The sequence below is a fragment of the Heloderma suspectum genome, chromosome 2, assembly GCF_057233095.1.
Source record: "Heloderma suspectum isolate Gila_16-S chromosome 2, 16-S_ref, whole genome shotgun sequence".
NCBI lineage: Eukaryota > Metazoa > Chordata > Lepidosauria > Squamata > Helodermatidae > Heloderma > Heloderma suspectum.
Window position 1 is genome coordinate 375,633,974 of NC_139459.1, and position 25,957 is coordinate 375,659,930.

At 47.8% G+C, this 25,957-nt stretch overlaps 2 protein-coding genes across 2 annotated transcripts in view; one reads left to right on the forward strand and one right to left on the reverse strand.

The window, feature by feature from the left end:
• LOC146356234 (uncharacterized) overlaps nt 1–25,957 on the reverse strand; it is a 943,348-nt gene that overhangs the window by 20,659 nt on the left and 896,732 nt on the right. The gene's annotated exons all lie outside the window — the stretch shown is intronic.
• Nucleotides 9,247–24,186, forward strand: LOC146356236 (uncharacterized). Its single transcript, XM_084831517.1, is given in 4 exon segments — nt 9,247–9,469; nt 16,095–16,227; nt 17,585–19,399; nt 19,402–24,186. Coding segments are annotated over 4 exon segments (2,079 nt in total). The 5' UTR covers nt 9,247–9,406; the 3' UTR covers nt 19,470–24,186.

Genomic DNA, 25,957 nt, shown 5'->3' on the forward strand with positions numbered 1-25,957 from the left:
GATAGAGACAACATTAGCCCTCCTCCACTCATCTGGCACTTCACCCGTCCTCCATGATTTCTCAAAGAGAATAGGCAGCGGTTCTGAGAGTTCTTCTGCCAGTTTCTTTATTACTCTAGGGTGCAGTTCATCTGGCCCTGGAGATTTGAACTCATTCAAAGTAATGTGTTCACCTTGACCATATGCCTATCGATCTCAAGCTGCAATCCTGCCCCTTCAGCCTGTACTTCGCCTTTGCCAGGGGGTCATAGACCCTCTTTTGGGAGAAGACTGAGCCAAAGTAGGAATTGAGCACCTCTGCCTTTTCTTTGTCATCTGTTATCATTTTGCCATCCTTATTTAATAGCCAAACCACCATTTCTTTCCTCTGTCTTTTACTATGCACGTAGCTGAAGAAAGCCTTTTTGTTGCTTTTATCATCCCTCGCTAACCTCAGCTCGTTCTCAGCTTTAGCCTTCCTGACGCCATCCCTGCAATTCTGTGCTACCTGCCTGTACTCTTCCTTTGTTACTTGGCCTTCCTTCCGCTTCCTATATGTGTCCTTTTTTGTTTTCAGGTCATCTCTAGCTTTTTGTGAAGCCACATTGGCTTCTTCTGTTGTCTTCCACCTTTTCTTCTTGTTTGAACTGTGTTGGAATTATTATACCCATATACATTATATGGGTATAATAATGATGGACTTAATCAGGAGGGGGTGGGGGTGGGAGTCAATTTTTTTTTTGGTATGACGTAAGACCTGAGTTATAAAGATCATGACCTCCTGTCTTTGCTACCATTTGTTTTTGGATGGACACCCATCCTGCCCACTCAGCTACATCAGGGAAGACCAAAACAAGCCCATAAAAGGCTTAAAAATGAATTAGGAAGCTCTTTCACCTAGAAGAGAAGACTGAGGGCAGACATGATAGTGCTCCTCGAGTACTCGAAAGGTTGTCACCGAGAGGAAGGCCAGGATCTCTCCTCCATCATCCCAGAGTGCAGGACATGGAATAATGGGCTCAAGTTATCAGTTATCAGTACAGCAGCCTTCTTATCTTTAGGGATGAGTTACTTTGGTGGACAGGAATTCTTGCTTATGAGCAAGTTATAATTACTTTCTCATGGTCAGACACACTCTCTCTCAATCCCATCAGGCACCTTGCCTGAACCGAACTGCTTACAAGGCCTAGTCGGGCCTACCTTCACAAGTGGAAACAGCACCTTGTGCTGCACATGCCTGCCCCATGGCTACCTCTACTCTCCAGTTTCCTGCAACACTGGGGGGCGGTGGGGGGGGGCAAAGCCCAGCCAGCACAGATCAGTAAACGAAACCTGGGGGTGGGATTCCATTGAGCTCGACCAATGCAAATGGTGGAACGTGGACCTGGATGGATGAGTGAGGCTGGCGTTCTGGCAGGCCCAGCCAGGCTGCACCATGGCCTGTTAGGACTTTGATTTAGTAGCCTGCGGGAGAGCCCGCCTCGTAGAGCATCCCTCCCTGGCTGTGACTATGGAAGTCTGTGTTACGCCAGCCCTGCAAAGTGGCCCACCATTTTACTGGGAGGAGTTAGAGTAGTGGATGACAGTCCTGCAGTGTCTGTTTACCAGTCTTGCTATGCAGTCCCCTGGTGTCTCCTGTGTGTGTGTGATTTCTTTTTAGGGAAACATAGTTGGGGGCAGGCACAGTAAAGTGGATTGTACTTGCAGTGCAATTAATTAAGGGGTGGAGGGAGCTGGGGAAAGAATTCAGGGTTTCAGCTGTGGACAGATGTCATCCAGACACCAGGCCTACCCACTGAGAAACAAGAGAGGGGTAGACCTGGTATACAAATTTCTCAGTGGCAGGATCTACCCTGCTCGGTAGACCTGGTGCCCAGCCCTCGCTGCTGCTCTGCCACCAGATCTATCAGAAAAGACAGGCCTGTTCTCTGACACTGGGGGGGGTGGGGGGGTGTATGCCTGCCTGCCTGCCTCTCTCTCTCTCTCACACACACACACACACACACACACACTCCCCGCCCCATTCCATCCAAAGCCTGGGTAATGCTGGGAGTTGTAGGACTTTTTTTCTGTCTAAACCTGCATAGGATTGCACCCCTAAATGTCTAATTCTATTGGTTGCCTTCCTGAGGGCCAAAGCCAGATCTGGGGACGTGTGTGCATGCGTGTGAAGGTTCCTTGGAAGCTCGATCCATGCCCAGCCTCTGAATCCACAACCAGCAGAGAACAAGATATGGAGTGGGGGGATGAGATCTTAATGATATAGGGCGGGATACAAATGTTGTCCCCTTTATGGATCACTGCCTTGTTGTGGCGAAGGCACTGATCCATGAAGGGGTTGCTGACCCAGACCTCTTGCCAATTATCAGGCTCTGAACCAGACTCAGCCCCCACAGCCTAGGAAGACGTCATAGAGATGAGTGCCCCTGAGCGTGTGCAGAGTTGTATCTCCCTCCTTACCTAATAGCCCCAGCCACATGACATCCCCATTTTTGTTCTGAAAGGGGAACAGAGTCTTTAACAATGGCGTGACAGGCAGGCAAAAATGCAGACGGGTGCTGCCTTCACCATCCCTGCACCTCTACTCTAATTCTGGAGGAAAACTTTACCGGTTGAAGTCTGCTTGTCAGGCAGCCATTCACATCACAGGAGTCCTACCTGTAAGTGGCAGTCACAGACCCTGCAGCAGATAGACACACACAGTCAGGGCCAGAAATACTGGAACAAGGATAACTGTTTTGGCAGTTGGCCTCTGTACACCACCACACTGAAGTTGAAAGGAAACACACCCAGATGGGAGCGAAGTCAGGACTGTCAGCTGTAATTCAAGGGGTTTGACAAAAGTGGGGCACTGACCATTCAGGAAGTACAGCCTGTGGCATACCCCCCGCCCCGCCATCGTTCGTGGCTCATAAGTAATGGAACAAACCAACATCATTTCAAACTTAAGGATCGCCTTTAACACCTGGATGAAAATCCTTTGCAGTCAATGACTGCCTGAAGTCTGGAACCCATGGACATGACCAAATGCTGAGTGTCCTCCCTCGAGATGCTTTGCCAGGCCTTTCCTGCAGCTGCCTTCAGCTGCTGCTTGTTTGTGGGTCTTTCTGCCTTCAGTCTTGTCTTCAGTAAGTGAAAAGCATGCTCTGTTGGGTTGAGAGCAGGTGACTGACTTGGCCATTGAAGAACATCCCACTTCTTTGCCTTGAGAAACTCTGGGGTAGCTTTTGCTGTATGTTTTGGGTCATTATCCATCTGCAATATGGAGTGGCGTCCTATCAGTTTGGCAGCATTCAGCTGAATCTGAGCAGAAAGTATAGCCCTATACACTTCAGAATTCATCCTGCTGCTTTTATCAGCAGTCAGGTCATCAATAAACACCAGTGACCCGGTTCCATTGGCAGCCATACATGCCCATGCCATAACCCTGCCTCCACCATGTTTGACAGATGATGTGGTATGCTTTGGATCATGAGCTGTTCCTTTCCTTCTCCATACTTTTCTCTTCCCATCATTCTGGTACAAGGTAATCTTGGTTTCATCAGTCCAAAGAATCTTATTCCAGAACTGGGCAGGCTTTTGTAGGTGTTTGCTGGCAATTGCTAATCTGGCCTTTCGGTTCTTGAGCGTTACCAGTGGTTTGCACGTTGTTGTGAAGCCTCTGTATTTGCATTCATAAAGCCGTCTCTTGACTGTAGATGTTGACAATGACATGCCTGCCTCCGCAAGAGCGTTCTTGACCTGGCTAGATGTTGTGAAAGGGTTCCTCTTCACCATGAGCAGAATTCTGCGGTCACCCACTTTAGTTGTCTTCCGTGGTGTGCCAGGCCTTTTGCTGTTGCTGAGTTTGCCAGTTAATTCCTTCTTTTTCAGGATGTTCCAAACTGTTGTGTTGGCCACTCCCAATGTTTTTGCTATCTCTTTGATGGGTTTATGTTGTTTCCTCAGCCTAATGATGGCCTCCCTCACTTGCATGGACACCTCTTTGGACCTCATGTTGGGAGTTCCAGAGAACAGCTACCAAATGCAAATGTAACACTCAGAATCACCTCCAGGCCTTTTATCTGCTTGTTTTGTCATGGGGCACCCAGGAAACAGGTCACACCTGGCCGTGCAGCTGCTTGCCAGCCATTCGTTCCATTACTTATGAGCCACCAACGATGGGCATGTGTGTATGCCACTGACTGTCCTTCCTGAATGGTTAGTGCCCCACTTTTGTCAAACCCCTTGAATTACAGCTGACAGTCCTGACTTCGCTCCCATCTGGGTGTGTTTCCTTTCAACTTCAGTGTGGTGGTGTACAGAGGCCAACTGCCAAAACAGTTATCCTTGTTCCAGTATTTCTGGCCCTGACTGTACCTGCAGTTTGCCGCTGTAATAACGAATTTGTTTGTTTGTTTATTTATTTTAAGCTATTGCTAACATGGATCAAGCAGAGGAAAAGAAAATTACCCATCCTCCCTTCTCTCATCCCCTTCTCGAAACAGGCCTTTTATTATTCAGCCCAACACAACAGCCTGAACCCTCTCAGGGCTAAGACTGTGGAAATGAGAAGTCATTACAGTCAATGCATACGCTTCTTACCCGCAGATTTCCTCTATGAGTAGTTAGGGGGGGGTGTTTGGTGACATGTGAACCGTTCCTTAGCTCAGCAATATATCCTGCTCTTTTTGATGCTTCTCGATTGCCCGTACTGTGCCTCATGCCATGTTTTTTCCAAATGCAGAACGTGCGTTCCCTTTGGTGGCCACAGGAGCAAATATGACCACTGTGTGTACCATCAGATGGCAGTGGTAGTGCCCTGTATATATATGTGTGTGTGTGTGTGTGTGTATTTGCCTAGTGGGAGGAGTAAAGTCCATTGTTAGCTCACCTGTCAGGGTGGAAACTGAGCCCATAGAGCCCCAGAGCAGTTCTGATTCTGAGGAGGAACAGCAATCCATGGGAGAGGAGCTCGCTCATCCCTCACAGGCACAGCAGCTGGCAAAGATTCCTCCTGCCAGCATTCCTGGGAGAGATAATAACCCTGGCAGTGAGAGAGCACTGGAGGGGGGCTTGCTGGACGCTCGGTGCAGACGCAGGGAGCGGTCACAGATGGAGGGCGCCAAAAGGAGGCGCTCCGCTTGTTTGGCGCTCAAACAACGGTCGCATCCCAAGGACCCAAGGGAAAGAGGGAGGATCTCTCCATAGCCCATAATTTCAGAGTCTTCCTGCAGTTCTCCTTCAAATGGGGACCAACTGCCTTACCTGGAGCTTAGGCTACTCTGCTATCTATCCCCAGTGCAGTTCCTTGCTTAGTCGCTAGTGATTAGCATCTGTAAGAGTCATAAAGGAATAAAGGAATAAAGCCTTGGAAAGAATCCTCGTCGTCTGTCTCCTGAGTTGGCTATTGGAGGGGACTGCAAGAGGCAGCTAGGGCACTCCTGACATCACCCTGCAAGCTGGTGTGTGTATGTCTTCTTTACCCTGATCAGCACAAGACATAGAATCATAGAATAGTAGGGTTGGAAGGGGCCTACAAGACCGTGGAGTCCAACCCCCTGCTCACTGCAGGAAGCCTGATTCCCAGGCAGTCTCCCATCGCAATAACAATTGTCAAGGTATTTTTTAATGTTTATAAACTCAGAAAAGAATTATTAACAAGACCTGAGTTAGATCATGAACTCCTGTCTTTGCTGCTACCTTTTGGGGTTTGGGGTATTTATTTATCACCCATCTGGCCAGACACCTGGCCACTCTGGGCGATGTACAACAATACAACAGTTTAAAACAATAAGGTTTCACATTAAAACATCATATTTCTAAAAATACCCTAACCCACCCCAAATGCCTGCCTGAACAACCATGTTTTTGATGTGTGGCAGAAGCTCATTAAAGAGGGGGCATGGCGGAGTTCCCTAGGGAGGGAGTTCCATAGAGTGGGGGCCACCACAGAGAAGGCCCTCTCCCTCGTCCTCACCAGCCTAGCTGTCCTGGCTGATGGGACAGAGAGAAGGCCATCCGAGGCTGATCTTGTTGAGGGGCCTGTCTGGTGTTACTGGAGGCGCTCCTGGTAGATACACTATTACCCAAACCCAGCTACAAGAAACTCCTGGATTTCTACATTGTTCTTTTATGAGAAGGCTCCTGTAGAGGCTTCATCCAAGAGAACCCAGGAGTCCGGGGCACATAGCCTTTTAGAGAGAGGGCTTTGTAGTCAACAGGACTTTGACCCGTGGTGAAATTGTAGCATTACCCCGCACGTTTATGAGATGGTCTTGCCAAGGCTTGGATGGGCGTGTGCGTGCGTGCATGTGTGTGCTTCAACCGAGCCAACAATTCCTGTGGTGCAGGAATAAATGTTATGACTTCCACCTCCCTGGATACAGGTTCTCTACTTCAACATTGTGTTCACTGGTGGGGCAGTGAGGGGAGATGAAACATCCCACCAACAGAGTTTTCTGCGGGTTTCCTGAGATAAGTCAAGCTGCGTCACCACTGCAATGCTGCGGCTTTGGGTATCTGCCTTTGCCAGTAGGCCTTACCCATAACGTGGGTGGGGGAAGTGATGAGGGTAATGCAGTTCTACCCATGCCTGCTGGGTATGGAAGCCATTTTGTGCAGGCCGTCTGTGAAGAAGAAAGGGACTCAAAATGGCATCGTCCTGCAGGAAGCAGCTGCCCTCAAGTAGCTGTTGAATTGGTGCGATAGCAGAAGCATCCAGTCATGTAGTTTGAAGGTTACTAATTATCTCAGCCTGACGTTTTGCTTCCTAAAGACATCTGAATTCCTGCATCAGTTCTAACGGCAGCACTTGGCACTGCCTTCAACAGTTGAACCCCACAACCTAGAGGCAGCCCCCTTTCCCCACTCACCCCATGTCTCATCATAACCGCCACAGCCCACGGAGAGGGAGCCCTCTTGACCAAACCTTCCTTGCTTCCTCTTAAGAGTCTACTGTGGGGGTCTGCGGAGAGACACACACTCCTCGTTTGTTCTACGGCTATGATACTCCATCCCCGGGGCAGTTTTCCCCAACCTGATGCCCTCCAGATGTTTTGGACTACAAATTCTATCACCCCTGCCAGCATAATGGGGGTTGCAGTCTGCAGTAACTGGAGGGCACCAGAAGGTTAGTGAAGGCTGCCCTGGGGTATCCCCAAAGTCAGAGGCTAAGCATAGCCCAGATACATGGTAACACTTCTTTATTTGGTCTCAATTGAGGTAGGGGAGTGTTTGCTTCTGCAGCAGATGAATGGGTAAATTTATTGGTTTTTTATTGAGGTATGTATTTATATATAATTAAAATAATAAATAAATAAATATGCCCCGTGGGCACAATCCAGCCCCCAGGTATCTTTGGCTGCCCCTTAAGAAATGACAAAGCAGTTTCAGGTCTGGACAAATGCCTGCCATGGGGAAAGGGCCATTGCTCACATACTTTGCATGCAGAAGATCTCAGGTTCGAGCCCTGGACAGTTACAGAATTGCAGACTGCAGGACCAGGGAAGGCCCCTGCCTGAGATTCTGTAGAGCCAATAAGGAAGGCTCATGTGCCCCCACGTAACTCCTATGACTTCGTCAAGGGATTCGTTGTGATCCTGCATTAAAAAAGGGAGCAGAAAGCAGAAATAGAAAGATTCCATTTTAAATGCAGGTAGTAAGGGAACCCACTGACTCCCTTACTACCTGCTTGCTTATAGAATATAATGTAATATAATAAGGGCCACAGTGGCTTAGTGGTTAAGATGCTGAACTGCAGACTGGAAGGTCGGCAGGTCAGCAGTTCGAGACCCGAGTGCTGCGTGACGGAGTGAGCTCCCGTCTTCAGTCCCAGCTTCTCCCAACCTAGCAGTTCGAAAGTAGATAAATAGGCAGCGCTTCGGTGGGAAAGGTAACAGCGTTCCATGCACCTGGGTGTTCAGTCACGCCGGCTACATGACCACGGAAGCGTCTTCGGACAGCGCTGGCTCTTCGGCTTAGAAACGGGGATGAGCACCGCACCCTAGAGTCGGACACGACTGGTTGGGGACACCTTTACCTTTTTAGTAAGGGAGCCCACTGACTCCCTTACTACCTGCTTGCTTATAAAAACATGAGAAGAGGCCTGCTGGATCAGACCAAGGGTCCATCTAGTCCAGCATTCTGTTCCCACAGTGACCAACCAGCTACCCATGGGAAACCCACAAGCAGGGCATGAGTGCAACAGCACCCTCCCATCCATGTTCCCCAGCAACTGCCTCTGATACTGGAGGCAGCATATGGCCATGAGGACTAGTAGTCTCTGGTTGCCTTCGGCTCCATTAATTCGTCTAATCACCTCCAGTTCAGCTTCCTTTCAGGATAAAATGACACAAGTCATCCTGCCCCAACCGTGTGCCCTCCAGGTGTTTTAAACAAAATACTCAAGAGTTCCTGACCATTGACCATGCTGCCTCAGGCTGATGGGAGTGGAAGCCAAAAACCTCTGGTGGGTGCCAGGTTGGAGAAGGCTGCATGAAGCAAACCACTTCTATTTTCAAGGAAAAGCAGCCACTGAGCAGGAAAAGCATATTTCTTTTTTTACGGTGCAATCCTATCCATGTCTACTCAAAAGCAAGCCACATTGTGTTTAATGGGACTTACAAATATAGATGTAGATAATTGTCCCTCTGCTATGTATGTATAGGATTGCAGCCTTAGAAGAGCCTTCAGTGTGGTGGCCCCCTTTCTTTGGAAGTCCCTTCCCCTGGAAGTCAGGCAGGCACCAACACTTGGTTGCTTCTGGTGCCTCCTGAAAACAGCACCGTTCCAGGAGGCATTCCTTAACTGACCAGACAACAGTTCTTATTGGCATTCTGTTTTTTAAAAGCATAATGTGGTGTTTTAATCCTTTTATCCTTTTACCTTTTATGTTCACCGCTCCGAAGTCAGTTTTAGATATGGAGCGGTATACAAATATTGTAAATAAATAAAATAAATAATAAATGTGTGTGTGCGTATTCTTCCATTGCTCTTCAGGTATATATGTATGTATAGGATTGCAGCCTTAGAATGAGTGTGTGTGTGTGTGTGTGCGTGTGTTGATCGCCCCCTGGCTCAATTAATAAAATAAATGAAGGAATGCAAATAAAGAAAATAATAAAAGGCACAACCAGCTACGATAAGCTACAACAAGCCGAGCAACCTTTTTTTTTTATTTTTAAAGTAGGATTCGTTATGGTATGTACGGGTTTGTTTATTCCTTCCTTCCTTCCTTCCTTCATTTCTAAACCGCCCAATAGCCGGAGCTCTCTGGGCGGTTCACAAAAATTTCTATCCCGCCCCATATCCGAGGCTCCGTAATAAGAACGCAGACTTGCTCGCGCCTCTCTAAGAGTTAAAGGGACTGAATCCGCCGGCCTAGAGAGGCACCTAGGAAGAAGGGGGGGGGGTTGACCTAGGAAAGTCATTTCCTGCTGCCCCCCCAATGGAAGCCAAAGCAGCCCCAGCCAGGCTGCAGCTGCATCAGAGGCTGGGAGAGGGGGATCTGGTGAGTTTAAAGCGGGTTTGGGTGGGCGAGGGGGGAGGAGATGGAAGCTGCGGTGCAAAAACTCTAAAAAGCTCCATGCAAACAGAAAAGAGAGAGAGAGGAGGGAGAGAAAGCAAGCGGGGAGTGCGAGGGGGGGGGCTGGGAAGAGGAACAACAAAGACCCCCCCCTACACACTGTGCATCCGGCCCATCTCAGCTCAGCCAGCCAGCCTCCCCCCGCCCCCAAGCCAGCCCCGGAAGCACAGGCGTGGCAGCCCCCAGGCTTTGTGGGATCCCCTCTGCTGTCCCTGCTCTTGTTCCCTGGGAGCTCAAGGCCCGCTAGCCACAGCCAGATGTAAAATGGTGCCTCGGGCAGCGGTGCAGGTGGGGCTGGACTTTGGGGCGAAAGGCCAGGGCCCCGTGGGACAGGGGGACCCCCCACTCCCCACCCCCCGGGCTGCCCAGAGAGCGGCAGCAGAAGCAAGCTCCCGTTGTACTCCTGTAATCGCGGTGGGGCTATGATGGAAGGGGGGTTGAAATGCAAAATTGCACACACTCTGGGCGCAATCCTATGCATGTTTAGGCAGAGAACAGGCCTACGACTCCCAGCATGCCCCAGCCAGGAATGCTGGGAGTTGTAGGCCTTTTCTCTGTCTAAACATGCATAGGATTGTGCCCTCTGACTATTATTTTGTTAAAAATCAGGGTTGGCATATATTCTAAGGTATCAGGAATGTAGAAGCAGTTGTGAAGCAAGGGGTGGGGCTAGAGGTTAGGGAGGGAAAGAGAAATATTAGCTGAGTGCTTCACAATTGAACTCATACACAAGGCCGGGTAAAGCCGGCCCACCCCTCACCCTCCGTAAGACCGTTCAGGGTGCAATGCTGTGCATGTTTAGACAGAAAAAAGGCCTACAACTCCCAGCATTTCCCAGCCAGCTATGCTTCAGACCTGAAGCCATCCATACACAAGGCCAAGTAAAGCCCACCCACTCCCCACCCTCCATAAGACCGTCCAGAGTGCAATCCTATGCATATTTAGACAGAAAAAAGTCCTACAACTCCCAGCATTCCCCAGCCAGCATAGCTGGGAGTTGTAGGATTTTTTTCTGTCCAAACATGCATAGGATTGTGGCCTAAGTCTGGCGTCTAAAATTACCTAGTTGTGCCACTGACAGAGGTGGGCTTCTGTACACTCAGAATTAAGGACAAGGGTACCTCCTGAGCATATGCTGAGGGAGTCCAAGAGTTTGTTTTCAGTACCAGAACTGAGCTGATCATCCTTTCACACGTTGTCATTCAGGCTCCAGCTAAAGACGTCTTTCTTCGTACAAGCCTTGGTTGTATAGACCATTATTTTCTGTGTTTCCCAGTGTTGTGGCAATGGTTTTAGGGTATTCTATGGTATATTTCTAATTTTAGAGTTATGATTTTAATGGTGTTCACATGTTGTATTGTTTCTAGATGGGTTGTTAACCACCCTGGACTCCTTTGTGAGGAAGGGTGGGACATAGGAATGAATGAAAGGAAGGAAGGAAGGAAGGAAGGATCATGCCTGGGGTTGGCTCCAAGATCTGCCTTCCATGGATGGAAGGGCTCCATCCACCAAAGATGTTTCTCCTGATTTCCCCCCCAACATCCCAGCTCATGCCATTCTGTAGGGTCCCCCAACCCTATATGTAGCATTTTTAGGGGGCTAGAGGGGCAGCTGAGGGAAGGCGGGGGCGTATGCCATCCCGGTTGCATGTGCCTAAATCTGGAACCAACTGCTGGTTTTTGCCCTTCAAGCTTTCTTGTTAGAGCTAATTATTGGGGGAGGGGCAGAAACACTTATAGTTCTTGGTTTTGTTAAACCGTTTGGGAATCGGAAACTCTTGTAGATCTATTGCAAATCACTGTGAGATCTAGCAGCAGTTCCCAATGTACCTTCTGCCCACCCCTGTTCTAAAGCAACCTGAAAAGTTAGATGAGGTTAAAATGGTTTCAAACTGGTTTCCATTTATTTCATAGTTTAGGAGAAGCTGGCCTCTGACAAAGGGAAGATGGAGTGGACAGGAGTGGAGTGGGGGGTTAGAAATGATTGCTGTTTTGGAGAGGCAAAGGATGGAGCAGGTGCAGGGGGAGAGTAAAGGACAGGCCGAGGAAGCTGGGGCAGATTGGGTGGTGCTAATTAATGGAAGGGCAGCGGCAGTGTTGCTCACCCGTATATGGGGTGGATCCAGGATCTGTCTTCCACTTGCAGAATGGCCCCCTGCCTGATTTTGGGGGATCCCCCTCTCCCACCACACATCACCCCATTCAGCAGGGTCTCTTGACTCTGTGTAACATTTGCAGGGGGCTGGAGGGGCTGCCACAGGAAGGAGGGGGTAGGGAAGTCCACTTCCACCAGCGCAGAAGATCCAGCTTAAATCTGGACCAGCTTTCTCCTGCTGAACTCTGAGAAATGGAGCCTTTTTCAGTGCTCTGCAGGGAAGGTTCTTGTCTCTGATGGACTGCTAGTCGGAGATGGGAGCTTTTCCCTGCTGGGAGATGGGAAGGAACTTGGAGAAAAAGCTGGTGGAACAGATGGAAAATCCCTGCGGTGCATATCCAGTCCACAGGGTAGAGGTTCCCCATGCCTGGTGTAATTGCTGTGCCAGTGTAATGAAAATGGTATAAGGGAAAAAAATGAGTAGAGATTGGGGTGTACTGAGGAAGGAACAGAGGAGTGGGAAGCTCAGTCTGGATCTTAACCTCTCCCAGGGCTTGGACCCACCTCTCCGGCTGGCGTAAATGTACACCAACAAAGCAGTGGTCATGACAAAATGCATGCCCACGGGAGTCAGTGGCAAGTCCAGGGCCATGCCCTGCTCCTCCCATGTTGGGGGATAATTCAGGAGGAAACCAGCATATCGCCAAGCAGCTCATACTGCCTCTGATGCTGGAGGTAGCACATAGCCATCAGGACTAGTAGCCATTGATAGCCTTCTCCATGAATTTGTCTAATCCCCTTTTTAAAGCCCTCCAAATTGGTGGCCATCACTATATCTTGTGGCAGCTAATTCCATACTTTGACTATGAGGAAGCATCTGACCTTAGTTTCTCCTTTTGCAAAGGGAGTCGTCACACACCTTTCCTGAGGAGAAATCCAGACAGGGACTGTAGACCCTTCATTCGGTTAGGACCACCAAGAAACCATGGTGCCGTTCTGAGAGTCTTTCCAGGTGGGATGGTCTAAGCGGCGTTTTCTGTAGGCTGGGCTTCCTTTCCCTGTCCTGCGTTAAAGCTGTCAGAAGAACACTGCTGGCTTCTCCTCCGTTACACCATTTCCCGGGTTGGATCCGGGATCTGCTGTGTGTGAGAGGAAGGGACCTTCCACAAGAGGAAGACCTCTTCTTGCTGAAGGTCTCTCTGCCCAGTTTTGGGGGATCGCCCTCCTCCCACACCAGGCAATTGACAGCATACAATGGGGCATTCTAGTTTTGTTTTTTTGTTTTTTTAAATCAGGCCCTGGTAGTTTTATTTTAATTGTTTTTAACTTGTTTTTAAACTGTTTTAAATTCTTGCATCTTAAAGGTTTTATATTATATTTTCTCATGCTGCGAACTGCCCAGAGAGCTTTGCCTATTGGGCGGTATAGAAGTGGGAATGAATGAGTGAGGGGCCAGGAAGTCCACTTCTGCCAGCACTGTTGATCCAGCGTAAATCTGGATCCAACCTCTTTCTTTCTTTCTTTCTTTCTTTCTTACTTACTTACTTACTTACTTACTTACTTATGAATGATATTTATATACCACTCCATATCTAGAACAAATAGTTACCTGGTATTTCAGTCAGAGCTGGGCAAACCACAAACACCAGATGGATGATTTCAGGTCCACTGTGCCCTTACCCATATGTTACATGCCTGTTCTAAAATATTTCACCTTCTCCCCATTTGTGTTTATGTGGGGACTGGAGGGAGGTGTCAGTAGGCTGGGTCAGGATCTCTGGATATTTTTGTAGGGTTTCACAAATGACAGGTTTGTTTCCCTCCGCTGCTGCCTCTCAAAGAAGGATCTCTGGTTCTCAAATGTGACCTCATCTCTTGGCTGGAAGAAGAGGAAATGCTGTTGCATCCAGGGCTTAGATGAAAAGGAGAGAGACTGTTGAGTAGCTGCTTAAATGTGTGGTGGGACAATTTTTGGGACCTCTGGGAGACTGGAAGGATTTCCCTGGTCCTACTTGTAACTCGCTCAGAATGACGTGACATTTGAAGCTTTGAATTGCCCCCCACAGCCTTGGGATGAAGACAAAGACAGTGCCCTGGTTTGTACATAAAGCTAATCATAGTTTAGTTAACCCATGGTTTATTGCCCTAACCAGGGTTTGTATGGCAGACAACCAAAACAAAATTTGTTTGCTTAATCTCTGGGTTTTGTTTCCCTCCTCCTTTGCCCGCTCCCTCCCTGTAACCCAAATACCTTTGCAGCACTGTAGTACTGGCATGCAGAACAGCTGGTGTTTTTTTTTTTTTTTTTACTACTCTTGTCTGTTGCCTCTGTAGCCAGGTGAAACAATCCATGACCAACCCATGGTTCTGGGTTCACACATAATGATGACAACCCAGAGTTTAAACAACCCAGAGTTCACAACCCAACAACAAACCATGGATTCTCTTTCTGGGTTGTTCATAGTTAACAAACTGTGGTTTGTTAAAGTGGCTGCATTCACACATCACAACAACCCAGAATTCAACAACCCAAACCACAGGTTAACATTATGTGTGAACAAGGCCACCAAGTGGGCTGAACTCGGGGCCACAACTTTATTCAATTATATTTTCTAATCTTCAGCATACTTAGTTAAAGCCAACCACTGTGAGAGCTGGAAAGTACCATACCCACCAGCTGGTTTAGATTGGTGACCCCCTCTAAGTGTTATATCAGTGGTGCAGCTTGTTATTTTAGACCTTGGACTTAAAGATCTTAGATGACTATGTGCATTACTGTTCTTCCCTCCTCCATCACCATTCCATGCTTTACAACTGCTTCTATATTCCTGACATGTTAGAGCAAGCAAATAAAACTGCCTGCCAACCCTGATTAAAAAGAAATACTCTGAGCATGTGCAGTTTCACATTTTAAATTCAAACCATAGCACCATCCTGACTTCAGGAACAACATGGAATTTTCTTCTGTTGCCCTGATGCTGAACACATTTATTTGTGAATGAGGACCATTTTGTTGTAGAAAATGGTAGTATATTTTTAAAGCAAAAATGATTAAGGGCGCAATCCTATGCATGTTTAGACAGAGAAAAGGCCTACAACTCCCAGCATTCCCCAGCCAGCATGGGCCATAAATGAGCACTTGAAACCATGTACTTGTCCGGGCAGCTGCCCACTGAGTATAAATTGTTTTTATATTTGGGATAGAAGACCAGTGGGGGGGGGGGTCTTCCTGGGTCTTCCTCTTGATTGCTCACACACCTGAAAGATGGGTAGAGCAGGCCCTGCTCAGATCTTAAGACCCTGAGCCTTAGAGTCAGTGATTGAGTTCAGATGATCACAGGGGAAAAGAAGCCACTGTAGCTTCTTTTCGCTGTTCCCTCATGTGCCTCTCGCATAATCATTTGCCAAATCACCCATGATGCGGCACGGGTTATTGTGTCGTCCAAACCCAGCAAGATTTAGAAGCCACCACTGCTGTGCACCTTGCCAGGTTTGGACTACACAATAACCTACGTAGCGCTGCAGGTAATTTGGGAAATGGCGGTCGCATGGGGTGGGGAAAAGAAGCCATGGTGGCTTCTTCTCCCCCCATGATTGTCTGAACCCCGCCAACGACTGGGTTCAGACAACATGATAACCCACACTCAAGAGTTGAGTGTGGGTTGTCGTTGCACTGTGGGTTATCGTGCTGTCTGAACCCAGATGCACTCACAATCCATGGTTTGTTAATCACAACCCATGAAGAGAATCCATGGGTTGTTGGGCTGTGAGTTGTTCATTGTTAACAAAGCATGGTTTGTTATCGTGGCTGGGTTCAGGCAACATGATAACCCACGTTTCAACAACTACCCAGTTCAAGTGACAATCCACATTCAACCCATAGCCAACCATTGAGTGTGGGTTATTGTGTTGTCTGAACCCAGTGGTTGTTTCAGAATCATCCCTTCACTGCTCCGATGCCTGAAGGTACTCATCGCATTTTCTCTCCTTCCTGCTAACCTGTATAGAACCTGCAAATTATGACCTACTAGTGAATGGACCCAGCTTCACCGGGGTTGGAATAGCCTGTATTCTGATACAGCGAGGCCTTCAGGCAACACTGCACAGTTGATCGCTGTCCTCTCGTGTGTCTCTCCCCTCCCTGCTGCTCAGCTGATTGGCACTGCGGAGTGTGGAGAGGAGGAGGCATGTGATGGGATCGCAGCAATCCCAACTGCACCCTTTCTCCTCCCTGCCCAGCTGTTTCCAGTGCCTATCTGCTGTGACTTGGGGAGGTGGGCTTTGGCATGCATTGAAGCCCCCTACCCTCCCTTCACTGGCTCTAACGCGGTGCTGGTTGAGATGTGGGCCTTCAACCTTTTGTGTTTCCTCCCATATTTTCTTCATCTCTCTCACCTAGTGTCCTTCCTTCTTGTTAGATAGGGGACTGAGGCATCACTATTCTCATTCTCTCTAGTTTCCAAAGAGTACAGGAGCAGAGACGACGGTGAAGAATTTACAACAGGAAGGCCCCGTCTCAGAAAACGTACCGATGGCTTCTGCAGAAAGATCCCATAACAATATGCCTTTCCAAACTGTGGCTGATGAATGTGAGTCCTGTTCTTAATGAGAGAGAGACGTTAAACTGGCAAAGATGGGCTGCGGGTGGGATGTAGTGGCTGGGAGTGTTTAGCTCAGAGGTGAGTGAGTATGTGGAGACATGATATAGGCGTAGAAAACTATGCATGGTTTGAAGGAGGTGGATAGGGAGAAGGACAGATAAAAGGAAGGAGTTCTTCACGCGGCGCATGGTCACACTGTGGAATTCGATACCACAAGATGGAGTGCTGGCCACCAATTTGGATGGCTTTAAAAGGGGCTTAGATAAATTCCTGGGGGAGAAGGCTCTCAATGGCTACTAGTCCTGATGCCTGTGTGCTACCTCCAGTATCAGAGGCAGCATGCCTGTGTACACCAGTTGCTGGGGAACATAGGCGGGAGGGTGCTGCTGCACTCATGTCCTGCTTGTGGGTTTCATGTGGGCAGCTGGTTGGCCACTGTGTGAACTGAATGCTGGACTAGATGGACCTTTGGTCTGATCCAGCAGGCCTCTCCTTATGTTCCAAACCATTTAAGTGCCTTGAGTTCATTCAGAGCACAGAACTCCTGTCTCATGCATGTCCCAGACACAGAGTATCCTCTCTCATTTGCACTTAATGGCTGGGTTCGGACAATCAGCAGGGGAAACAATGCAGTATGGGTTGTTTGCCGCACATGTACGGGTTGTGCGACCGGCATTTCCCTAATTACCCATGTCACGGGTTGCTGCAACATCTGAACTTGGTGTGCGGCACAGCGAGGGTGGCTTCTTGCCCACCCTAAAACCCATGGCTTGCAGTAGGGGTTGTGGGGCAGGTGAGAAGCTACCTCCACTGTACCACATGCTGGGTTTGGACAACACGGTAGCCTGCAACTTAGCGCAGGTGATTAGGGAAATGCTGGGTGCGCAATCGGCGTGCCTGGGGGCAGGGGGATCAACCCATACTGCATCCCCCCCCCCCCCCCCCGTTGATCGAATGTGGCCAATATTCATCAGTCTTGTGTTTATTTTGTGGCAGGATTGGCCGCCTCACCAAATCTTTGAAGGGGTGTCCAATCAGAGGTGGCTTTTATATTCTGTCCTTGGTCATTGACCGGGTTCGTATGATCACCACAGCCCACCATGGCTTATTTAAGCCATGGTGGGTTGCTGTGTGTGCTGGCTGCCATTTTGAATATGCAAGCCACGGCGGGCACATGCCTACTATGGATTGCATATTCAAAATGGTGGCTGGCATCTGCTATGAAGCCCAGTGGGTCAATTAACCCTCAGCAGCTTAGCATTACAAGCGAACAGGCCACTGATTTTGTTCATTCTGTAATTAGAAGTCCCATTTAGTATTCTCACGTCAGGTTTCTTTATTTCAGCAGGGGATGTGTGGAAAAGAGCAAATGATGGAGAAGCTTGTCAAGTGCTGGAGCAAAGTGATGGCTGCCTAGACATAGAAGAGGATGTTGGGAGTCAAGATGGAATGAAGAACAAGGAGGGAAACCAAATGGATGAGAGGAATGAATCTATTGGTTATTTGGATGTGGACTTCCATGAAATTCCAGTCCATAAAAAGAAACGCAAAGGGCAAAGAAAGGGTGAGTGCCCTCCATGTGAAGAAAGCTGTGATGATAAATCAAGCCTTAAAATGCATTTCAAAACCCACACAGGAGAGAAAGCATTTTCATGTCTGGAGTGTGGAAAGAGCTTCAGTAGGAACTCAGAGCTTAATAGACATAAAAGAATTCACACTGGAGAGAAACCCTTTAAATGCCTAGAGTGTGGAAAGAGCTTCAGTCAAAGCAGAAACCTCACATCACATCAAAGGAGCCACACAGGAGAGAAACCGTATAAATGCCTGGAGTGTGGAAAGTGCTTCAGCAATAGCGGAATTCTTACTACCCATCAAAGGAGCCACACAGGAGAGAAACCATATAAATGCCTGGAGTGTGGAAAGTGCTTCAGTCAGAGTGGAATTCTTACTGCGCATCAAGGAATGCATTCTGGGCAGAAACCATTTCAGTGCCTGGAATGTGGAAAGAGGTTTCGTCAGCTCATTCATCTGACTTCTCATGAAAGAATCCACACAGGAGAGAAACCATTTCAGTGCCTGGAGTGTGGAAAGAGCTTTCGTCAGCACATACACCTTACCTCTCATAAAAGAACACACACCGGAGAAAAACCATTTAAATGCTCGGAGTGTGGAAAGAGCTTCAGTCAGAGCTCACACCTTATTAGACATGAAAGAACCCACACGGGAGAGAAACCATTCACATGCCTGATGTGTGAAAAGAGCTTTGGTCACAGCTCAGAACTTGTTCGACATGAAAGAACCCATACAGGGGAGAAACCATTTAAATGTCCTGATTGTGAAAAGAGCTTTAGTCGGAGTTCAGAACTTATTCGACATAAAAGAATTCACACAGGGGAGAAACCTTATAAATGCCTGGAGTGTGAAAAGAGCTTCATTGATAGCACAAACCTTATTAGACATCAGATAAGCCACACAGGAGAAAAACCATATAAATGCAACGAATGTGGAAAGTGCTTCAGTCAGAGCAGAAGCCTTACTGCACATCAAAGGACCCACACTGGAGAGAAACCATTTAAATGCCTAGAGTGTGGAAAGTGCTTCAGTCAAAGTGGAATTCTTACGGCACATCAAGGAATGCACACAGGGCAGAAGCCCTTTAAATGCCTGGATTGTGGGAAGAGGTTTCGTCAACACATACATCTGACCTCACACAAAAGAATCCACACAGGAGAGAAACCATTTAAGTGCATGGAGTGTGGAAGGAGTTTTCGTCAGCACATACACCTCACTTCCCACAAGAGAATCCACACAGGGGAGAAACCGTTTAAATGCATGGAGTGTGGAAAGAGCTTTGGTCACAACTCGATCCTTATTTCTCACATAAGAACCCACACAGGAGACAAACCATTTAAATGCCTGGAGTGTGGAAAGAGCTTCACTTGGAGCACGCTTCTTATTAGACACGAAAGAACCCACACGGGAGAGAAGCCATTTAAATGCCTGCAGTGTGGAAAGGGCTTCAGTGAGAGCTCACTACTTAATAAGCACCAGAGACGTCACACTGGGGAGAAACCATTTAAATGCTTGGAGTGTGGAAAGTGCTTTATTTCCAGCACGCTCCTCATTAGACATCAACGGATTCACACAAGGGAGAAACCTTTTAATGCCTGGAATGTGGAAAGGGCGTCAATTGGAGCTCAGAACCTCTTAGACATAAACGAATTCTCTGAGGGGAGAATGCATAGCAATGATGAGGTTGATGTGAAAGCATTTGTTTTGCAATAAGTCTCAATGGGCTCCAGCAATTATTCACACAGGGGGAACCCCCGAATATCTTTATGCTGTAATAAGAGGTTCTGTAATAATTCAGCATAAAAGTACACAGGAGTTCACAGCATGAGAAAACATAACCATTCTTGTAGCAGGAAAAGAGATGCTGTAGTAGAATCAAACTCACTTCATACCCAGGAAATCACATGGGGTGAGGTAGGGGTGGAACTGCATACAGTGGGGTGGGGCAGAACTATATAAAGGCTTTAAATGTATGAATTTCAATGAGATTTTCATCTGCACCGCTGTAGAACTGCCAGTTTTTCCAGGCCCTGAAGACTTCTTGTTTTCTTGAAGATCTACAGTAGAGTGAAGAAACTTCACGAATCCATTGTTGCTGTTTAAAAAAAGGTGTATATTTCCTATCGTGTAAATGAAGAGCCAGTGTTTTCACATTAGGCACTGACTAAGCAAAGCTGCTAGTGCTGCTTCCCTGCCACCTCCTCATAAGGAAGTCACAACATCCATATGTCTGAACTCTTCCCTGGCTTTCCTCACCCTTTTCCCATTTTTTAAATCTGTTTTGCGATGGGGCATGCAGTCCTCATTGGGCTGGTCAGTATAAGAGGGCATTGAAGAAGAAGAGATGTGTTTCCTCTCGACAGCTGGCGGGCCACTGTGTGAACAGAATGCTGAACTAGATGGACCCTTGGTCTGATCCAGCAGGGCTCTTCTTATGTTCTTAAGTGTCCTGTATCACCCCGAAGACTTCCACATTTATTATAGGCTGTGCTTTTGTAAATAAGAGCTCCTTAAAGTGGACAGAGGAGGTGTTGTGTATGCAGACCAAACTCCAGCCAGAAAGTGCTTGGCTGGACATACCTGTGTGAGGGAAATCCTTAGGGGAACTTCTGCCGTATGGCAGAAAGAATAGAAACTGTCTTGCGACTCCTGTGTCACGGAAGGCTGTGAGAGGACAGACCAGTCAGAAAGCTAAACATAAACTTCATTGTCTCCATGAAGCGGAGAACAGACACAGGAAATGCCTGACAACCCAGATCGAACTAAGTCGTGTCACCTCGTGACTGATTTGTGTAATGACACTATCCATACACTGAATATTTATCTTTATGTATTTGTGGCAGAGAGAGGGGGCCTTTTTTTGGACAAATACTGGGAAATTCACTGATGTCACTTGCCATCAGCCATTGTACATTCAGTTCTGGACAGCCATAAAAGTGCAGCTCAAAATGGAGGCTCTGAAGAGACAGCCCCCTTCCATCCCTCAGCCTTTTCCTTCCAGAATGCTCATCTCCTTAGAGCTAGGGGTGCATGACCTTTTTGGCCCTGAGGGCCGCATTGGTGTCCTCCGGGGCGCCAGGGGCCACATATGTGCATGTATACACTCACTCATAACTACAAACACATACACACATTCACTCTCACATACACACACACACACACACACACACACACTTCACAGGCCACTGTGCTGGGGAAGGAGGAGACAGCAGGCTCCCCCTCCTCTCAGCCACGCCCACCCAATCGCTGCTTTACCACCGCTATATAAAAGGAAATACTTCTTCACACAGCGCATGAACTATGGAACTCAAGTCCGCAAGATGTAGTGTTGGCCACCAATTTGGATGGCTTTAAAAGGGGATTGGACAAATAAATGGAGAAGAAGGCAATCAGTGGCTACTAGTCCTGATGGCTCTGTGCTACCTCCAGTACCGGAGGCTGAAAGCCTATCTATACCAGTTGCTGGGGGGACATGGGTGCGGGGGTGCTGTTGCACTCCTGTCCTGCTTGTGGGGTTCCTGCCGATGGCTGGTTGGCCGCTGTGTGAACAGGATGTTGGAATAGATGGACCCTTGGTTTGATCCATCACGGTTCTTCAGGCGTTATTATCAGCAGTAAAGCAGCCATCAGGGCTGTGAAGAGTATTAGTGACAGAATCATAGACTCATAGAATAGTACGGTTGGAAGGGGCCTACAAGGCCATCGAGTCCAACCCCCTGCTCAATGCAGGAATCCAAGTCAGAGCATCATCCAAGACAAAATCAATAGTAAAGCAGCCATCTAGGCTGCAGGGGAGGGAGGGCCCCAATCCCCATTTACTGCTGCCATTAGCACCACAGCGTTGCATTTTTGCAGTGGAGGTGGCTTTTATGGCAGTCACTGGGGATCTTGGGGGCTGCGAAACAGGGTTTTGGGGGCTGTGTGCGACCTGCAGGGCATAGGTTGTGCTCCCCTGCCTTAGCACATGAAAACCAGGCCTTGGGGTGGCTTTGCTTACTGACTGGCTCCCTCAGCACCTAGAGCTCCCTTCCTTTCTCTCCGCTCCCTCTAATGCCAGTCTGAACCATTCACATCCTGGAAGATGGGTGCATGTGTAGCCTAGAGTTGTGAGCTCGGAGTTGGTGGCTGCGTCAAGCCGAAATCTAGCATTATCCCTTGAAGGACATGAGAAATGGTTTATCCAAGGGGAATCTTTACACTACAGTAAGCCAGGTTTTCCATGTCCCAACCATGGCTGAGCCACGATTGTTCAGGACAAGGAAGAGGGCCTTCTCAGTGGCTGCACTCAGACTGTGTAATATCTTACCCTGTACAATCCATTTGGCCCTTTCTCTTACTGTTTTTTGCTGACTAGTTAAAACTTTCCTGTACTGACAAGCAATTGTCTTGCTGGCTAGATGATTTTTATGTAGTAGATCAACATTTTAGAACGTTTTTAGCTGTTGAGTCTGTTTCTGTTTTTATGCTGTTTTTTTAATCTCGTGTGGGATTGCTTTGCTATAAGCTGCCGTGAGCAATGCAGCTGCATTGGAAGGATGGCGTATAGGTGTTCTAAATAACTGCTTTAAAATATGTGAAAATCCACAGGGGAAAAAACATAAACATGCTTTGAGTGCGGGAACAGGTTCTGTACTAGCACAAACCTCACTTCATTCCAGAGAGACGGCACAGATGTGAGGGGGCTATAGCCCTATTCAGGTGTTTGGAACATGAACAGGGCAAATGCATGAGGGGAAGGAGCGCTCCAGCCCTGCTGCTTTCCCTCAACTCATCCATCGCCCTCTACTTGTCGAGGGCAACAGTCTGAAAAGGAGAGCCTCCCGTATCTGTGGAGGCTGTCCATGAGAGCCAGAACATGATTTTTCAGAGTTCTGGCTTGTGTGGAATGCCACAGATACAGGACGCTCTCCTCTTCCAAATGTCACTCTCCACGAGTAGAGGGCAACAGATGTGAATAGGGAAAGGGGTGGGGCTGAAGTGCTCCTTCTCTTGGCGCATTTGCCCTATTCAGGTTCAGAACACCTGAATAGGTGTTATATTTATTTTATATATTGCATTGCTGGGGAGCCTCTGGCCCTCCTGGTGTTGGACTACAGCTGCGATAATCCCTCATCATTGGCCATTGTGGCTGGGCTGAAGGGAGTTGGAGGGCCAGAGGCTCCCAGCGCCTGATGTATTGTCATATTTTTCTCCCATTTTTCAGACCAATATTGTCTCCTAAAGTAGCTCACACCAGTTAAGAAATGCGGGGGGGGGGGGGAGAGATAGGCCCTGCCTTCAGGTTTACAAACTAAAAAGACAAGACACACAAGGGAGGAGGAGAGAAAAGGTAGCAAAGAGATGAGTTTGACAATGCTGGAACCAAGTGGAGAGTTGTAACTGAAGTTCGAATCGGCCCCCAGTGGGTAGCCAGGGATGTAGACAAAGCACACTCGAGTGGTGGGTTAAGGACAGGCTTTACTGGAGATATAACAAGCTTACATCTCGAGGTAAGTTGGCTGAGGTTGGCCCATGGTCAGCATCCCTTGCAGGAGGAAGAAGGAACAAGATAGGAAAGGAGATGGAGGAGACAAGGAAAAGGCAGAAGGACCTCCCAGAGATCCCCTCCCACCTCACGCAGGTGCATATTAACCCTTCAAAATCGGGTGAAGTGACTCATGGCCCTCGTCCCTCCAATAATAACACCGTCACAGCTAGTTCCTTGATTCTGGAAGATGTGTCAGGGTGGGCAGGAGATCTTGCAATTCTCCCATGCTCAAGTCTCACGAGTGTTCTACTGTACAAGCCAATTGGCTGTGCTAGCCGGGGCTCGTGGGAGGCAGACAACATCTGGAGGGCCGTGTTTCCCATCCCAGTGTAAAGAACACTTCAGAATGTCCTGGGCCAGTTGAAGCCAGGTTACTCTTGCTAGCCTTTTCATGAGGTGGTATTGGTGAATGTGTTTGTACAAGTGGATGAGAGTCATTGTCGCCTTCCTCTCTCTGGTTGGGCTGCCAAAGAATTCTTTCAATGTTTGTCTTTAATGTGTACTTCCTATAACACTAATTCTGTGCTTGCCAACACCTTTAGCTGTTAGGCAATAGTGTCCTGTCGCATAATCCAGTTTATGATCCTTTTCACTACTTACAGCATGGGTAGGGCTGTCCAGATGTTGCACTACAGTTCCCATCATCCCTATGTCCCATGCTATCTGGGGTTGATGGGAGTCTAACAACATCTGAAGGGCCATAGTTTCCCCCATCCCTGGCTTACGGGCTTGCAGGCTGTAGTTTTTCTGAGTATTTATGGCACCTGAAATAAAAGAAAATGCATTAAAATGTCACTTCCATTATGAAACCACCTTTCTTATTCAATAAATATCCAACATCTCTTGTACTTGTCAAAACATTTTAATTTTCCACTTTAAAAGATACAGAAAACGTTTGAAAATGTTGCTTACGTATGTACATATCCTACACGAAAGGTATACATCACTAGTGACACTGTTATCTGTTAAGTGGCCAAGAACATTTCCAGATGTCTACCCAACATATCTTTCCTAATACCTCTCCCTCCTGAGGTCCTGCAAAACATGAGTGCTGTATCCAGTTCTGGGCACCACACTTTAAGAAGGATGCAGACAAACTGGAGAGGGTTCAGAGGAGGGCAACGAAGATGATCAGGGGACTGGAAACAAAGCCCTATGAAGAGAGACTGAAAGAACTGGGCATGTTTAGCCTTGAGAAGAGAAGACTGAGGGGAGATATGATAGCGCTCTTCAAGGCCTTGAAAGGCTGTCACAGAGAGGAAGGGCAGGATCTCTTCTCGATCATCCCAGAGTGCAGGACACGGAATAATGGGCTCAAGTGACAGGAAGCCAGATTCCGGCTGAACATCAGGAAAAACTTCCTGTTAGAGCAATATGACAATGGAACCAATTCCCTAGGGAGGTGGTGGGCTCTCCCACACTGGAGGCGTTCAAGACGAGGCTGGACAGCCATCTGTCAAGGATGCTCTGACTTGGATTCCTGCATTGAGCCGGGGGTTGGACTCGATGGCCTTGTAGGCCCCTTCCAACCCTACTATTCCATGATTCCTCTGGATGCGTACAGGAAGCTAACCAGCCACATTTTTAATTGTCTAGTGACCCTGAATTTCAGGCTTTACAACTGAGTTCAGAACCTGTGGGCCTCCCAAATACCTCATGATGTCTTCCCCTGGGCATTAATTGAAGTGTGGGAAGCTGAGAAGGCTACAAGCTGCTGGAGAGATGTCATGGGTCTGATCCTTCGAGCACACACACTGGCATTCTGACACCCCAAATCGGTGAGAAACTTTTATTGTAGCAAATCCCACTGTAAAAGCTTAATGATTACATTCCTCAGAAATCGTATAGCTGGTGACAATTAGCAGTAGCCTCCATAAGTAATTCCACAACAATCCAAAACTAGTAACTATAACCATGTCAGAGATCCAGACAATGCGGTTTCCCCGTTGTAGTCTCTACAGCTCCCAATACATAAGGGGCTTGAATCACTCCTGGCATAAGCCATCCTAGGCAAAGAGACAGCTTTCCAAATACTGGACAAGGGACTCAAGATGATTCCTACATCCCAGACTATCCAAAACAAGGGTTGCAGAGTAAGACTGAAACAAATCCATGCATGCAGAGGTATAGTCCAACCTTGAAATGTTTGTTGGAAGCTCAGCACTAAGGACACGGCGTTTCAAAAACAAAAGTCAAGACAGGTTCAAGAGTCCAGAGTTATCCCACACACAGAGTGATTTCGACAACCATAGCTTCCAGTTTGTTATCTCCGTACTATGTGGGTCCAAGTCCATTGCAAACAAGAATTCAAGGTCTATGAAAAGTATAGCAGTACATTGGGGCATGTTGGGGCAAAAAAATTCCAACTTCAAGTATAACCTGATGGGATCTGAGCTAGCGATGACTAAACAAGAAAGAGATCTTGGGGCTGTGGTGAACGGTTCAATGCAAATGTCAGCATAGTGTGCGGCTACTGTGAGAAAGATAAATTCCATGTTAGTCATAATTAGGAAAGGAACTGAAATGAAAACTGCCAATATCATACTGCCCTTATACAAATCTATGGTGTGACAACTCTTAAAATTACTGGGTACAATTCTGGTCACTGTACCTAAAAAA